Source organism: Castanea sativa, chromosome 9, assembly GCF_040712315.1.
Source record: "Castanea sativa cultivar Marrone di Chiusa Pesio chromosome 9, ASM4071231v1".
Classification (NCBI taxonomy): domain Eukaryota; kingdom Viridiplantae; phylum Streptophyta; class Magnoliopsida; order Fagales; family Fagaceae; genus Castanea; species Castanea sativa.
In genome coordinates this window covers 40,230,807-40,248,148 of record NC_134021.1, presented here as the reverse complement: position 1 = coordinate 40,248,148, position 17,342 = coordinate 40,230,807, and the positions used below count along the sequence as shown (strand labels likewise).

Sequence of the window (17,342 nt, the reverse complement as noted above, 5' to 3'; positions counted from 1 at the left end):
GATTGGAAATTCAGGATAAAGGTAGCCTTTTCAAAACCCTATAAATGGTAATTGAATAGAAAACAAAAAAAGGGGAAAAAAAATCCCTACCTTCTGAATTATTTTCTAAATCGCCTGTTGTTTTAGAGCACGAACAAAGTTTCTCAGTTTTCACTGTTGTAGAAGACGAACAGAGTTTTTTTTTTTGGCTTCCTTTTGGATTTCCTTTTTTCGTATGCTTGTTGATCTGGAACACGGTATTCTGATTTGTGTGTCTATGGAGTTGCAGCGAAGAAGTGGAAGTCAGAGTGAGTCTGAAATTTCAATCAAGAAATATGGCGTTTGCGTTTTAGGGTTTTTTTTTTTTGGTGGATAAGCATCTTGGTGTTTTTTATAGAAATACCTTTGATCAAAGTGAGTCTTCCAAACACACCGTACGATATTTTAAAGAATTAATTGTAGACGTGGTTGTTTTTTAAGTGGCATTTTTTCCTAACGTGGCAACATCTCCTTAAAGGCAGGAAGGACTTCTTCTTTTATATATAGTATTAGATATATAATAATAATAATAATAATAATAATAATAATAATAATAATAATAATATATAAAGAAATTACACACATTTCCTTATTTAAACTCGCACGATAAAAAGTCCGAAAAAGGGTATGACATGGCCCTGGTGCCATTTACTTGGAAACAAACGTCTGGAGGTAGTAAAAATACAGAATCAATGCATGCAGCAAGATCACAAAATAAAATTTCAGAAACTGTTTATCATTACGATGCTACTGAAAGTTAGCTCCTGAGAAGCAATCGATTGAGCTAACTGTGCCTTTCTGAAGCTGGGTTAACTGTGAACCAAGCCTGTATGCCACTTAAGCTGAGTGCTAATACTGCGCCTAAAAACCCTGCAATGGACCAGGTGCCTGCGAAATGGTCATGGTAAAATCGAAACATCCAACTCGACCAGGTATCATGGTACTTCCTGATTTTTCTTTTGACATCACTGTATATTGCGAGGTTAGGCACCAAGTCGGTGCCTATCTCCTTGAAGACTTGAGCCACTTCTTCATCACTGCCAAGGAAATTATAGAGTATTCCTGCTTTCCTTAGAATCTTAACATCATTGGCTTCACTGATTAGCGAAGCAAGGAAAAATATGTAAGAGTTGATCTCAAAGTCATTTCGGAAATCTAGACACATCTCGTAGGCTATCAAGTTCAAAAACTTTGGCATTGTTAAGTCATCCACAGTTATTGGAGGAAGCCAAAGGAATCCCAAACAACCGAGCGTAGTAAAAGATATGTCACTCAAGCAGCTATTTTCCTTTTTACTACGTTCCACATGAATACCAGTTGCTCGAAGCTCCTGAACATTGTGATAGGGCTGCCAAGTTTGGACCTTTCGTTTCTTTGGATATGGGCGGCTTCCTAGTTGAGGCTTACCCAAGAGACAAGTCCTCAGAAGATCGAGAAGATGGATTGGATCTTCATTTCCATTTCCATTCACTACTGTTGAACAGTAATCGCTTTCTTCTTTCTCAATTTCTGCTTGTTGCCGGCAGAGACCCCATGATAACAAACGTAGGATATTTGATGACTGGCAGGGCGACCAATTCAATGATAACGAACTTAACCATCTGCAGCTGAAAACTGGTAATTGACCCTCTGGTAGTGGTACCTTCACGTGCCAATTAATATAATCGATAATTGATTGCTTCAAATCGGCTTCATTCTTACTCCAACTCATCAACCATTTGAGCAGACGATAGGGAAGCTGGTTCTCAAGCGAAAACAAATCCTGTTGTGTAAAGGCTACATTGTCTCGTTTTATATTCAAATCTTCGAACCTGCTGTTAGCTGCGCAGTATATGTATTGTAGTGTTGCACAGCCGTCCACCAACAACATCCAAATGAGAGACTCATCATCATAGCTTTCAATCACTCTCTTCTCGAAGCAGTCCTTCAGTTCATTGATATACTCCCCAATCATCTTATACAAATAGTTTATCTTCTCTTTGCTACCTTTGACGAACTCATATGTCAACACAAGCTTGTAATTTTCTCGTAGCTGGTACCTGGCATTACCATGATGGATAGGACCGAGTGATACTGCTTTTGGCTCATAGTGTTTCTGGAAGCAATCCTTGTCATCTCGCAGCAAGAAATTAACCTTTTGTATCTTTGGTGCTGGGGATGGTGTGAAATTTTTTCTTGCGGCCTCCATTACTGCATCAATCCTTGTCTCCAGGGTCGTAGATTCAATAGAAATGCTGTTCGTCTGGGCGTCCTCAGTGACACCGCTGCTTGTTTCACCGCCTTCTCTTCTGAAAAATCCCTCCATAGAAACAACATGCTCCTTCCCGGCCATAGCAAGTTTGTACCAAAGAAAGAGAATTGAATTTTGTAAAGTTTACTGTCCTTCCTCGTATTTAGTTTACTACGTGGAAACTTTAGCGTGAGAAATATACCGGGATTGGAATTTAAAATACAATATACTAAAAAATACAATATACACTACTGAATAGGAAAATTATTTGTATATATAAATAACACTTTACCTGTTTTTTTGGAGAAGAATCTACACTTTACATTCTTCAATTCCTCATTCCTAAAAAAACAAGGTTTATGCTATCTACTAATATACCAAGTTGGGGATCATCTTTTCTATGAAAAGTGGGTCTATATATATATGGATTTTGCTAATGTGTGCCCTTAGGGTACACAATAAGTATTTATTTTTGGACAAAAATTTCTTGGGAATTAAAAAAGTATTGACAGTTTTTTCAATTCTCAAATTTTTTTTTTATAATAAATAGATGGCTTAATGTGTGTCCTTAGTAAATGGTAAAAGGCTGGTTCCTTCCTACTTTATTTATCTAGCTAGTTTGGTATGATATATTATATTTTACGTAGAGTCAAAGTTATACACTGTTTTTCTGAGGGGTTGTTTTATATTTTGTTTTGTATAATTCCGTAGTTACAACTAAGGCTATAAATTACCAAGCCAAGTCGAGTCGAGCGATTATTAAGTTGAGACTTAATTTTTTTTTTCTTTCGAACATAAGCCAAACTCAAGCTCATCATATAGAAAATTACATGTTCAAGTTTGTTCTTGAGCTTCTTTTTTCATATATAGAAAAATCATGATTAAAATATTTCAAGTTTTCATATATTATGATTAATTTTTACTAAGAATTGACTAATTATATTATCAATAAACTACAAATAATATTTTTTTTAGGTATATATAGATATATTTTTAGATAATTATACATATTAAAATATAATATTTTTTATAGTCAAATTGAGCATCATGTTTACAATCACATTATTATGTTTGAACTTGATTCGTTTAATAATTAAGCCTAAACTTAGGTTTAAACATAGTTTTTTTATTTTTCACTAACGAGCTCAAATTGTTTATAAATAATTTGGTTAATTTACAATCCTAGTTATAACAATGAGGTGAGAGAATTTGAACACTAACTCTCCTAATAGAGGAGAGTAGGCTATACCACTGAGTTATAAAGCTTGCTGTTAATCTTAATCTTTTATATATATATATACACGGGCTTTAAAAAAAATCATGCTATGCCTAGGGGGCAATTGAAGTGATTGGCTTACAAAAATATATATAGGAGCCCCTACCCAAGAAAAAAAGAAAGCAGTTCAATGGTCCTTTTAATGAAAGAAGTGAGTATTGTTTAATGATTATAGATACGTTATTTTTTATTTATTTCACTTCATGTTTTAAATTTTGTCCATCCATCCGCTAAAATTTTGGATCACTTGTGATTATAAGAATTTCATTATTAGTGAAGTATGAATGATGTGAATGTGAAATGGTTTTTTTTTTGTTGAGAATTTGTGAATGTGAAATTGTAAGGTATATATAGAATTATATGTAGATTATTTAAAGATTTTAAATAGGAATTGGTTGAACCGGCCAGGAGATTTCGATTAGATTAATTATGCAGTGTATCCGCTTCAAACAATAAAGAGTAAAAATGCTATACACGTGAAGCAGCCTTTACCTACATAGCAAGTTTCGGATAAACTTTTGCCGCAAAATTGTTTTTGTTTCTATCTTTTGCATCACGCATGGTATCAAGCACAAGTAAAACTGTTTGTGCTTCTTATTCACGGTTAACTTTTTCAGGGAACAAAAGGTAGAACGATATATATTATGCCATTCGTGCTTCAGACAATGCGAGTTAATTGTGATATACAAAAGATTGATTGTGACGGATTGAAAGTTTGAAACTCTAGCTTGAAGAATTTATAATCTTAATTTGAGCTTACTGACAGACCACTAGAACTAATTAAGTGTACGCACTTTTGTAAAGTTTTAACTTGTTTTATAACTCAAGTTGAATGAACAATGTGTCGGAGTCAGAAATTTCTTTCGGAGACGAAATTAAATATATCAAAATTTAAATATAAAAATAACCTCTAAATAAATAACATAAATATAAAGAATACTTTTAAAATGATTTAATATATGTTTTTTTTGTTTTTGGTTGAGAAGTCAGTAATTTCATATAACAAAAGACAATAAGTCTACATACTTAGATAAAAACAGAGTTAACTCCTCGGCTACAACCTGCAAACAAGAGAACAACAAAATTCCATCTAGCTCTCCTATTTGATGTAGAACAGACAGCACAATCCTTTCTGGAGTAGTAGAGTAGTAAGGGTGTTGGAAGTCACGGAGTAAGATCAAGGGGGGTGCCAGTAGAGGCCATTGGGGCGACGATCTCGAAATTGCATAAAATTTGGCAGGTTGAAGGGAAATAGCATTCTGATCCATACTCAAAATCTTGAGCATCACCTAAATTTAGGCAAATTCTTTCGTAAAGGCTGCGAAAACAGTGTTTTTGCTATTTATAGTAATATTTCTTTTCCTTAATAATTTTTAATTTAAAAGTCAGAATAAGGTCTCATTTGTTTTGGGATGTCTCTAAGAGATAATATTTTCAATTTTGCTATTTTTTGAAAAAAATACTATTTCGCCACCTAATTACGTGATTAGTACGAATTAGAGTTTTTGAGCGTTTTCCTAGTTGTCCTAGGTTTTTTTTACTATTCAAGCATATTGTAGCCTTCAAGGTAGTTTAGTTTTCAAATTTATAAAAATACACACTTTGTTTATTTATCTTTGGTAGATTCCAAAACCTTATCACCTCGTGGATTCAATAGACCCCTGGTGGATTCAAGCTTTTTATTAAAAAGCTAACGTGTTTTGTTTCTTTTTTCATTCAGAAGCTAACATGTTTATTTATTTATTTATTTTCCATTCAGAAAGCAACGTATTTATTTTCCTGTAACTTCCATGACATTACTATTACACACTGACTAAAGTGACAACTTAATCTTTAGTAAACACTAGTAAACATAATTGGCCTTGGCCATAAGAGCCATTATCATATCAAAGAAGTATGTTCCATCTAGAGCTTAAAACTTTGTGAAGCATGATATTTCCAGCCATAACAACATGCTCCATTTTGGCTCTAATATCCCATTTAATTCTGTGTATAATTTGTTCCTCTATCAAAACAACTCCTCCATGACATCTGTTATCCTTTGCAACCATATATGGTAAATTGTAGCCCACTAGACCAGTTTGCAAAAGTTAACTCTAAAACTTTTACCCTCTAAAATAGTCACTTTCCGTTGGACTATTTCATCTCAAATAATAGGAACATCAGTTACTAGTTGAACGCCATAACACGCTTCTAAATTCACTTGGTAAAGGAGCACTCAAAATACAAATTTTCCCTACTCTCTATTCTATTTTTATAGAATGCACAATAACTATCCCGGAGAAACCTCACTGCATCAATCTATTTTTTGTAGTCAACCTATTTTTCAAAGTAAGCCACCCCATAAAAGCATGTTGTTGTATTGTTTGAGGAAACCATAAAAGCATGTTTTTCTACCATACCACTTCCATCTCTTTACGCCTTAACTGATTTAATATATGTTATTTTATATCTAACAAAAAATTATAACATGTTAGTCTTTAAAATAAACTAGAAAGATCACATTTTCGAATCTATAGAATTAACCTATCCAAAAGAAAGAAAATTTTATGTGGCCTGCTCATAACTTTTCTAGACCTTGCAAAAGTGGGAGATTTATGCCTTGAATAAGACCTTCTATTTTTTTACACCATTAGAGTATGATAATAGTTTTAAAACTTTAAAAATATACTAGCCTCTGAGCATGCGCTCACGCGTATGCTCAGAGACTCATCTATTTTTTGGGAAAGAATTAATTTAGAGCATTTATTATAATTTGGGATTACTACATTTTTCAATCACAAAATAATCCTCGCATGCTCAGAGGCTCATCTATTTTTTGGGAAAGAATTAATTTAGAGCATTTGTTATAATTTGGGATTACTACATTTTCCAATCACAAAATAATTCTAGGAGTGTGATGAAAAAATTATTTCACGCACGCTCAGAGGCTAGTATAAATTAGAGATGGTAATAGTAGGCTATTGGAATCCTATACTAAACAAATTATTAAAAAAACGTGGGTTAAAAAGAACTGTAATTAGAGTTTAGGAGAGGTTTCGGTTAATGGGCCATGGGCTATTAGAATCCTTTGCTAAACAAATTGTAAAAAAAGAAAAAAAAGAGATTCTAAATTTTTTTTTTTTTTTTTGGTTTTTTGAGAAGCAAGATTTTAAAATTGTTGACTGAATTAATTTGAAATTCAGATTGAATTTAAAAACTAACAAAAAATGATCATATTTTGTAGGCAATGTTGGAGGGAGTTAGAAATGTATTTTTATCAGGTTATCCTTTAGTTTGTTTTTGCTTAAATCTAGGAGTGTATAGGAGTATTTTGAAAAAAAAAAAAAATGTCCCCTCCAAACTAATCATTTAAGTTTTGAGCATTTTTTTTTAACATTTTAAAAACAGAAAAAAACATAAAATCTAGGATGATTCATCATTTAGGACTCAAAAGATCTGTAACCGCTACAAGTTTGAACCTATTTAACAAACACAACTCAATTGACCTGAGCTTTTCTGCAAATCAGAAAAGTCCGATGAGGTTTAATTGAAGATAATCTATAATGCAGAGTATAAAATTTAACATTGACATACCTCATTGGTAGTTGCAACATTTTACAATCAATCACTTCAAAGACTCATTCTAGAAAAATGCAAGAAACAAAAAGAAACCCACATGCTGAATCCTAAAAGTCATTTGATCTACTCCAATCTATATATATAATAATAGATGAAGATGAGAGAAACTCAAATTAGAATTCCAAATTAGAGTTCTAATTTTGTGCTATTTGTCTCTGCCACTTGTCTTCAATTATTTCTATATAATAATAGATGAAACTGAGAGAAACTCAAATTAGAATTCCAAATTAGAATTCTAATTTTGTGCCATTTGTCTCTGCCATTTGTCTTCAATTATTACTTAATTTGGGTGCTATGTGGGGACAGCATAATAATATTAATTTAGGTGTCATTAATTAACTCATAAATTTCATATGGATTTACTCTGACAGATTTCGTAAATTTTTACCCTTTAAAGTTTAAAGACTCTCTTTTTCACCACTGCATACCTTTGGTGCGATGGTCACTCTACAAGTATAAGTGCTTATGGGGTGTGGGGGGCAAGAGCTGGGGTTCAAGTCTCCAGAAGGGAGCTTCACACACATATACTCTTAGATTAGGCTACAGTAGAATTCTATCTTATATAAAACAAAGACTCTCTCACTCTTCTTTCTCGACTCTTCCCCTACTTAATTGCATGACTCTTCCTTTCTCCAATTCTTCATGTCCCGGTTCAGTTGCCTCTATCCCTAAAAAATCAAAGAGCCACTACTATCAAATGAAAGTGTTAGGTTCTAAAATCTTAGGGACTAATGTATTAGAACTTCAATGTGTAATGTGTAGGCAAACCATGATCAAAACATATATTCTAGGTTTAGGCTTGCTTAAAGTATGTTTTATTGTAAAGTTGGAATCGAGTGATTGCAGAAATTAGTGGACAAATTCTGCAAGGCTCGATCGATCGAAAATTAGACTCGATCGATTGAGAATCGTGCAGAATTAATTTTTTGCAGAATTTTCAATTCAGCCCAAGCCCATTTGACGTGTAGGGTTTTATGTTTTACTTCACATATAAAAAGAAAGACCCTAGCTACGTTTTAGAAGTCTTTGATATGCTGCGTGTTGAATCTGTTGTGAGATCTAGAGATGTTTACCTTCATACACACTTGGGGTAATCAAGATCAAGATTCATGTCAAGAACATGGTGATCGCTTCAGTTGCTACATAAAGAACTTAAAGAAGATCTGAAACCTTTGAGTGGAGTCTCAAAGTCACAAGTAGGAGAACTTGTGGTTGTAGCGGATCAATGAAAGAAGTAGTCTGTGGATTTAAAGCTGTCACGTGGTTGTGGTAGTAAGTTTTCTACTCGAGGTAGCAATAGGATGTTAGTGGTCTAAGTTCTATTGTACAAACTTCAATTCTTTCATAGTGGATCTGTTTTACCTTGAGGATAGTTAGGTCAAATTCTCCCTAGGTTTTTTACCGGTTTGGTTTTCCTGGGTCATCAAATCTTTGTGTTCTTTACTGATAGGCCAAGAATGTATTGACTCCTTGTGATAAATTAACCAATTAATTAGCCAAGTGAATTAATTAGGTTTAATTATATGCAACAAGCGTGGCAGCACAAACAAATTACCAAATAACTAAATATGCAGCGAAAATTAAATGACACGGTAATTTGTTTACGAATGGGGAAAACCTACACGGCAAAAACCTCAGTGGGTGATTTTAAGGTCACCACTCCCGAGAATCTACTATTATCAAAACAAGCGGTTACAAGTAAAGGAATTCCAATACCTTATACCAAACTATAGTTGAATCCTTACTCCAATACCCAATTGGATTTGTTCTGTAGTGACAATCTCTCCTTTTCAATGCACGGCTCTCAGTACGTGACTAACCAATCGATATGCGAATCCCAGTACGCGACTTACTTCTTTGCACGAATTTTAGTACGTGACTAATTCCACAGCAACCCTTTGATTGTTGTAGTTGATTTGCAGTAGCTTCACATAGAAACACCAATAAGATCTTCAATGTTGGTGCAAGAGACTGTGCTTGGTTACAGAACTCAAAGGCGTACAAAAACTTTTTCAAATAACTCTTTCTTCTGTAGAAGGAGGCTAGGTTTCAAAAAGAAAATCTTATGAAGCTCTCTAGGGTTAGGTTTTTTTTCCTTTTCCACCTCCTTTAAATAGGAGCTTAATGGGCTCTCCTATTCCAAATATATTTACACAAACCTTAGGTTTTCCTAATCCAATAAGGATTATACAAACCCATAAACATATAGCCTTTTAGAATAAAAATATTACTGGCTATAGTCTGAATCCCTTAAGCTCGATAGATCGAGAGATCTGTCGAGTTTTAATGAATCTCGACAGATTGAGCTTCTATTGAGGAGGTATCGAGACCTACAGATTGCACTTTTCTTGAGTAGTTGTTGAGTAATCTTCATGTCTTCAATTTAACCACTTGTAATGATCATCTTGAACCTACTTAAATTTACTCAAATAAAAGTAAAGTGCGTTTTGTCAAAGGATATGCCAATTACATAAAAATATGTCCCTAACATTTACTTTCTGCATTATATTTGTTTAACCTAATTTTTATTAACAAACTTGTTAATCAACTTGGGATAATATTAGGTTAAACATATTGTGTTAAGGGGTCTAAAACTTTACAAGTGGTATCAGAGTAGGTTAGCTCTAGTGTTTAGATCCTTTGATCTAAGAGTTGATCCTTGATCCCTGCTATCATGGAACACGGTTACCCTTTTGTGATCCCACCTCACTTTGATGGGAACAATTATGCCTATTGGAAGTAAGAATGAAAGCATTCTTGAAATCTATTGATGAGAGAGTTTGGAATTCCGTTGAATACGGATGGGAGAAACCAACTACTCCTGTAAGCGAGTGGTCAACTTCTCAAAAAGAAGCATCCGCTTTTAATAGCAAAGTCATGAATGCTATTTTTAATGCTGTTTCTATGGAGGAATTCAAGAGAATCTTTAATGTTGAAGTTGCTCATACTGCATAGAATATTCTCCAAATTGTGTATGAAGGCATAAAGATAGTTAAGATTAATAAACTGCAGCTGTTAACTACAAGATTTGAAAGTATTAGAATGTCTGATGATGAATGTTTTGATGAATTCTATGCTAAACTAAATGATATTGTTAACTCTGCTTATAATTTGGGCGAAATTTATGATCCACCTAAGATTGTTAGGAAGATCCTTAGATTTTTAACTGAGGACTTTAGACCCAAAGTGATTGCCATCACTAAAAGTAAGGATGTTGACTTCATCCTTGTTGATGAGCTTGTAGGATCTCTCCAGTCCTATGAGCCAGACCTACCCAAGATAAACAAATCCAAATCAATGGATCTTAAGTTAGTAGATGATGTTGATGAGAATGGATTTGATGATGAGCTCTCTTCTACAGAGATTTCCTATCTTGCCAAGAACTTTAGAAATTTTCTTAAAAATAACAACAAAAGGGCAAGACGTAAAAACAATGCTAAACCTAGAAACTTTAAGAGGAATGAACCAACTAAGCTTAATAACAATAATGATAAATCAAAAGAGAAAGTTGATCAAATCTCTAGTAACTCTCTAGGTCAATAGTGTTTTGGTTGTCAAGGGTATGGTCATGTGAAATCAGAATGTCCTACATTCTTGAGATCAAAGGGTAAAACTATAGCGGTAGCCTTTAGTGATGATGAAGTTTCTGATCACAAATTTGGTAGTGATGAAGATGGAAACTTCATTGCTTTTACAGCTACTGCTGTAGTTGATGAAAGTGTTGTGGTTGAAGAGAACCCTTCTGATGGGGAACTCTATGAATATGTTGATTTGCAAGAGGCTTTCACTAAGCTGTGCAAGGTTGTTGCAAAGGATGCAATGAATGTTGATTTAGGTTTAAAGAAAATTGCTTCTCTTGAACTTGATAAGAAAGATTTGTTGTTGAATTTGCTTGATGCTAATACTTTGATTGATAAGGTGAGAACTGAAAACATGTTGTTGCTTGATAGATTAAGAATTTGGAACTATAATTATCTGTTGCTAGAGAACAAACAAATAGGTCAGCTAGTTCTAAACTTGATCACATGTTGAGTGTTCAGAAGTCTCCCTTAGACAAAACTAGTCTAGGTTTTATAGAAAGTATCTCGATGTCTGAAACTCATTCCACAAATTTTTTTTCCTTCTTTTTAGTGTCCCAAGAGTGAGACTGTCAAACTAGTAGAAGTTACATCACCTCCTAGGAAGGTTAGGGTTGATCTTAAAGAGACTAAGCCTAAGAATCCTAACCTCCCTAAGGATAAGTTGCATGATAGACCTTTGTGGGTTTGTCATTTTTGTGGAAAGACTGGACATATTCGTCCAAATTGTTTCAAGTTGCAAGCTGCAAAGTGAGCAAATAAGTCAAAAATACCTGTACCTCAAGTACAAGATCCTACGGTACTTATTGGTGAATTGGTAAAGGCTTTAAACCTTTATACCAATCCTAGAGTTGCTCAGAATTCTCATATGAATAATAACTCCAATGCTAGAGTTGCATCTAAAAAGTTTTGGATGCAAAAGGCTTAATCTAATTGAGTCTTTCTCACATGGCCCTTGTGCTTCATCTTAATACTCATTGTGACCATTCTTCTTTTCTGTTTTGTTTTTCCTTTTTGCTTTTAGGAATTGTATTGCATTACATTCATGCATTTCATGATAGGTTACATTTTGTTTTTCAAAAAAAAAAAAAGGGGGGAAAGGAAAAATGTGTTTTGCATCTTATATCTTGGATTTTGTAATGAAGGTTGGCCATAGTATTTTTACATAACATGCTTGTGTACCTTGTTTAGCTTGGACGAGCTTAATTTTACTGCACTTTGCTAATTTTAGCTATGTAGTGCATGTTGTGTGGGAATTCTTTATAGTTTTTGATCACATGATCTTGATTTTGAAGTCACATACTTTTGATTGCTATGACTAGAACTAAATGAGAAAGGCATAAATAACCATCTCATCACGGTTCACTAGTGAATCATGAATATCTTAGTGCATATTATAAGATTTTGTGCTCGAGAAAGCATAACAGATGCACAAAAAGAACATAAGGTGTAGCATTGAATTAATACTCAAATTGGTGTGTACGTTATTGGGCTATAATAAATTCACAATGAAATAAAATTGGTGTGTACATTATTTGGCTTAAATATCAATTTAACAATGAAATAAAATCGGTATGTATATTATGAGGCAGATTAAGAAACTTCCATGATTGCAAGGTTGTTTTCTAGGAGATGTGAGAGTTATATGATGTAACTCTTTAGGTGATAGTCTCTTTCAAACTTATGTAGAAAATGTGATTGATTACTATCTACTTATCCTGCTTTTACTAGTTGCACACACTACACAAGTTATTTCTTGATAAACTTAGTATATGATATTGTGTGTGAATGTGTTTTGGCCATCCAAGATTATATGTTCCTTGATTTTAATGCAAAATTTGTTTAATGTTTGAGTTTTGGAGGCAAATTGGTTGAAAACTTGTGCTTGAAAGATTTGGGTTGAATTCATGTGTTTTTGAAAAACTTTTAATTTCATACTCATGCATTTCAGTCATGAAATATTCTGCTTTGAGGGGTTTTTGCATAAAATTGCTTTGTTTTTCAAAAGTTTGAATTTTTCAGATTTTCGATCGATTGAATGACAAAATTATGGGTTTGAATCTATCTGGCTCGATTGATGCTCGACTGATCGAATTTAATTTTCGATTAATCAAAGCTAATTTTTGCCCGATCGAAAATCGGCCAGTGAGTTTTTTAAAAAAGAACTTTTCTCACGTGTTCTTCATTTTATTCAAACTTTTCATACACTTTTTTCACTATTTCTCCTCAACCGATCCAATCTAAGAGTTTTTGTTGTATTCTTCCCCAAATCTTTAAGGGTTTTTGTCCTCAAGTGTAGGTAAGACCTAAATACCATTCCTTTTCATTAAAATCACATTTTCATGCATTCTATTTAGGATTTTCGAACATAAGATTTTTGGAGATTTTGATGTTTGGGTTGTTTTTATTCAATTATAATCACTGGGTTTTTGTTCCTAGATCATATACATGTGATTTTCATGCATTAATTTGATTAATTTTGTGTTTTGGGAAAAATTTGAAATTTTAGGGTTTGAAACTTTGAGAAATTAGGGATTTTGTTCAATTGAGCTAAAATTGATGAAATTGACTTGTGTTATTACTTGGTTATGTCATTATATGATGTTTTCTAACTAGTGTAATGATTAATTGATCAATTTGGTTTAATTTTTGAAAAAGGGTTTTTCAAAATTTGGGGTTTTTGGTCAAAAACTCTGTGTTCAAGTCAATTGATGGTTATGAAGTAAAATTGAACAAATTTCAATGCATTAGAGCATGCATCATATGTGTATTCATTACATGCATCATATAGATTGTTATTTATTAAGATTTTTGTGCATTAACCCTCTCTAATACAGTCTTCTCTTGTGTTTCTTTCTTTGTTTCTGTCTTTCCTTTCCAACCCTTGGCATCATGGTTAGGAAGACTAGAGCCAAGAAAACCACCATCCCCTCTACCCCTGTGTTTGAGAGTGATAGGTTTAGAATCGAGAAAAACCAAGAAATCTATGAGAGTTTAACATCTTTAGGTCGGTTTGGGCTGAGCGTAAGGTCATTCTAGATGAGCTTAATGGGGAGATTGGGAGGAACTTTGAGAGTAGGGGTTGGTTACCTCTTTTAGATGTGGAGCATCCTCCTGTTGCTACTTTGATTAGAAAGTTCTATTCAAACCTCTCTGTCCACTCTGATGATTCCAACATTCAGTTTGTGAAGAGTTTGATAAGGGGTGAAGAGTATGTCATTACACCTCAGGTAGTGGCTTTTGCTCTTGGTGTACCTTTGGTATGGTAGCCTATGTACCCTTATACTGAGACCCCTCCGCTGGATGACATTATATCATAACTCATCGGTACTCCATTAGATGGGGTACTGATCCTTGGATCACCTCCCATAAGCTTATTGAGCTCAATTATTTGTTTTTCCAGATTTCTTGTCATTCCATTTGGCCTATCTCTCATTTACAAACTATTCCTCTCGAGAGATGTGTGTTTTTGTACGCTCTTGTCACTGATGCTCCTATCATTTTTCCTTCTCTTTTTATCAGCTCTTTAGTTGAGGTTCATAGGAGTAATGCAAAATCTCATGGTTTTTTCTTTCCTGTTTTTATTCATAAGATTTTATTAAACTTAGGTTTAGAGGACTTTCATGCATCCAAGCTTGTTCATATTATAGCCCCCATAGGTGCCACATTCCTTAGGCAAGCAGCGGCTCAAATGAAAGTTAGCTCAAAACGCCCTAGAGTAGAGTCTTCCACAGGTGATGCATCTAGGCCTCCTTCTTCAGGCAATCCTACTGCTGAGGAATATATTGATCCTACTGCTGTTGTTGATCCTCCACCTTCTTCTTCGAGCGATTCCTCTATTCGGAGTATGCTGGATACTATCATGACCGTTCAAGTGGCGCATGGAAAAATTTTGTTGGATGTGCTCATGGAGCTTCAGGCTTTATGTGCTGATTTGGCAGGTGCTAGATGACCTACTCCACCACCTCCTTTTGATGATGAGTCTTGTTTACCCTTTGGAAATTCGTCACAAAAAGGGGGAGTACATATTTTGCATGGAGATAGGGAGAGTTTTTGTTTTGGGGTACATAGATTGTATCTAGGAGCTTCTTGATGTATTTAATTTTATTTTTGGCTCATGATGTATTCTTTTTGGTGATGATGTATTTTCTTTTTATGAGTTGTATATGTTAGGGGGAGACACTATGCTTTATGCTTTGTTTCTTTTATTGTTTCTTGTTTCACATATGGTACATTGGTTATTGATTGATATTACGAGGTTATTCATAGTACATGTCTTTTATTTTATTTTTTGTGAAATCAAGAATTTATTTTGATTTACTTGTATTTTTCACATATGCATTTATGTGTTTGTCGAGTGTTTCAGGAATATACAGGTTAATTCAGTCATAGCTGCTGTCTACATTGGCAACTAATAGATAATAGTTAGGTTGAATTGTGTTCAGGGAATTTTAAATTTAAATGGGCTGTTTTTTACTTTGAGCACTTCATTTTTGTGATGTGTTTTGTCACGGATTGCCAAATGGGGAGATTGTTAGGTTCTAAGACCTTAGGGACTAATGTATTAGAACTTCAATGTGCAATGTGTTGGTAAACCATGATAAAAACATAGAGTCTAGGTTTAGGCTTGCTCAAAGTATGTTTTATTGTAAAGTTGGAATCGAGTGATTGCAGAAATTAGTGGACAAATTTAGCAAGGCTCGATCGGTTGAAAATTAGACTTGATCGATCGAGAATTGTGCAGAATTAATTTTCTGCAGAATTTTCAATCCAGCCCAAGCCCATTTGACGTGTAGGGTTTTCTGTTTACTTCACATATAAAAAGAAAAACCCTAGTTACATTTTAGAATTATTTGATGTGCTGTGTGTTGAATCTGTTGTAAGATCTAGAGGTGTTTACCTTCATACACACTTAGGGTTATCAAGATCAAGATTCATGTCAAGAACTTGGTGATCGCTTCAGTTGCTGCATAAAGAACTTAAAGAAGATGTGAAACCTTTGAGTGGAGTCTCAAAGTCACAAGTAGGAGAACTTGTAGTTGCGGTGGATCAAAGAAAGAAGTAGTCTGTGGACTCGGAGTTGTTACGTGGTCGTGGTAGTAAGTTTTCTACTCGAGGTAGCAATAGGATGTTAATGGTCTAAGTTTTGTTAGGACATATGTGGTTCACTTGTTAAGAACATATGTCATTTTTTATTATTATTTATAATTAGCTAATCCTTTGATAAAACGCACTTTACTTGTATTTGGGTAAATCTAGGATGTTTTTGATACTTCGAGAAACAAGGTTTCAAGATCAAGTGTTAAAGCCATGCAAGTCTGTCACAAGTTGAAGAAGTGCCTATCATTAAAGCTCGACAGTTGGCTTGACAGCTAGCATCTATTAAGCTTAAGAAGCTGTTCCAGCCTTGAGGCTCGACAGCTGCTTGACAGCATCTCGACACCTTTAACTGTCAATGTTTAAGAAAAACAGACTTTCAGATATGTTTTGATTCCAATATGTGGATATGTCTTTGGGTCTTCTTTTCTCATAACCCTAGACATATAAAAGGATTATTTTAAGGGCCGTTTTTGGAGACGCACAGCTGAGACACAAGTTGCAAAGTCTGTTCAAGCAATTTGTGACCAGATACAAAATTTTTCCTAGTTCATCTCTTTGTGAAGAAGCTGCTGTGTTTGTGCACTGTAGGGTTTTGTAACCAAGCATCTTCTTGTTCTTCATTGTGAGAATGAACTGAAAAACTTAGCAGCCAACATCTTTCTCAAGTTGGTGATTGAAGTCTCGTACTGGGATTTGCGCAATTGGTTAGTTACGTACCGGGAACCATGCATCAAAATGAGAGATTGTCACTACAGAACAAGTCTAATTAGGTATTGGGGTAAAGGTTCAGCTGTAGGTTGGTATAAGGTACTGAAATTCCTTTACTTGTAATCACTTGTTGTGATAATAGTGAATTCTCGGGAGTGGTGACCTTAAAATCACCCGGTTGGGTTTTTGCCTTGGAGGTTTTCTCCATTCGTAAACAAATCACCGTGTCAATTTATTTTCTATTGCACTCTAGTTTATTGGTGATTTATTTGTGCTATCATGTGTTTGCATGTTAAATTGGTTAATTAATTGAACTTGGCTAATTAATCAATTAATCCATCACAATGGGTCAATACGTTTTTGGTCTATCAAGTGGTATCAGAGCAGGCACACTCTGATTAGGGTTTAATCCTTGTGTGTGATCCATTGACCCCTGTTTGTCATGGATAAAGACAATTTCTTATTATCCTTCCTTTATTTGATGTAACAAACTATGCATACTGGAAAGTATGCATGAGAGATTTTTTGCAGTCTCTAGATGAGAAGGTGTGGCAAGTTATAGAGATTGGCTGGACCAAGCCAAAGGAAGTGCCGGCCGATGGGGATGAGGCTAAGATCAAGGTGGAAAACTTCAACAATAGGGCATTGAATGCATTATTCAGTGCAGTCACGAATGAGGAGGTTAAGAAGATATCCTCCACTGAAACTGCAAAGGAAGCATAGACCATCCTCCAGACAACCTATGAGGGAACAAAGGCTGTCAAGGATTCGAAGCTATAGAGGCTCACTACAAGCTTCGAATAGATAAAGA

The 17,342-nt window shown here is 34.4% G+C and overlaps 1 protein-coding gene across 1 annotated transcript; it reads right to left on the bottom strand.

Annotated features, from left to right (window-relative positions):
• Window positions 1-802: 802 nt before the first annotated feature.
• Window positions 803-2,383, bottom strand: LOC142609215 (UPF0481 protein At3g47200-like). The gene has a single exon (XM_075780819.1). The coding sequence runs from the start codon at window positions 2,348-2,350 to the stop codon at window positions 803-805; it is 1,548 nt and encodes a 515-aa protein (XP_075636934.1). The 5' UTR covers window positions 2,351-2,383.
• Window positions 2,384-17,342: the final 14,959 nt, after the last annotated feature.

What these genes read in the sequence shown, in the direction of transcription:
- LOC142609215 (XM_075780819.1), bottom strand. Translation starts at nt 2,350, where the DNA reads ATGGCCGGGAAGGAGCATGTTGTTTCTATGGAGGGATTTTTCAGAAGA.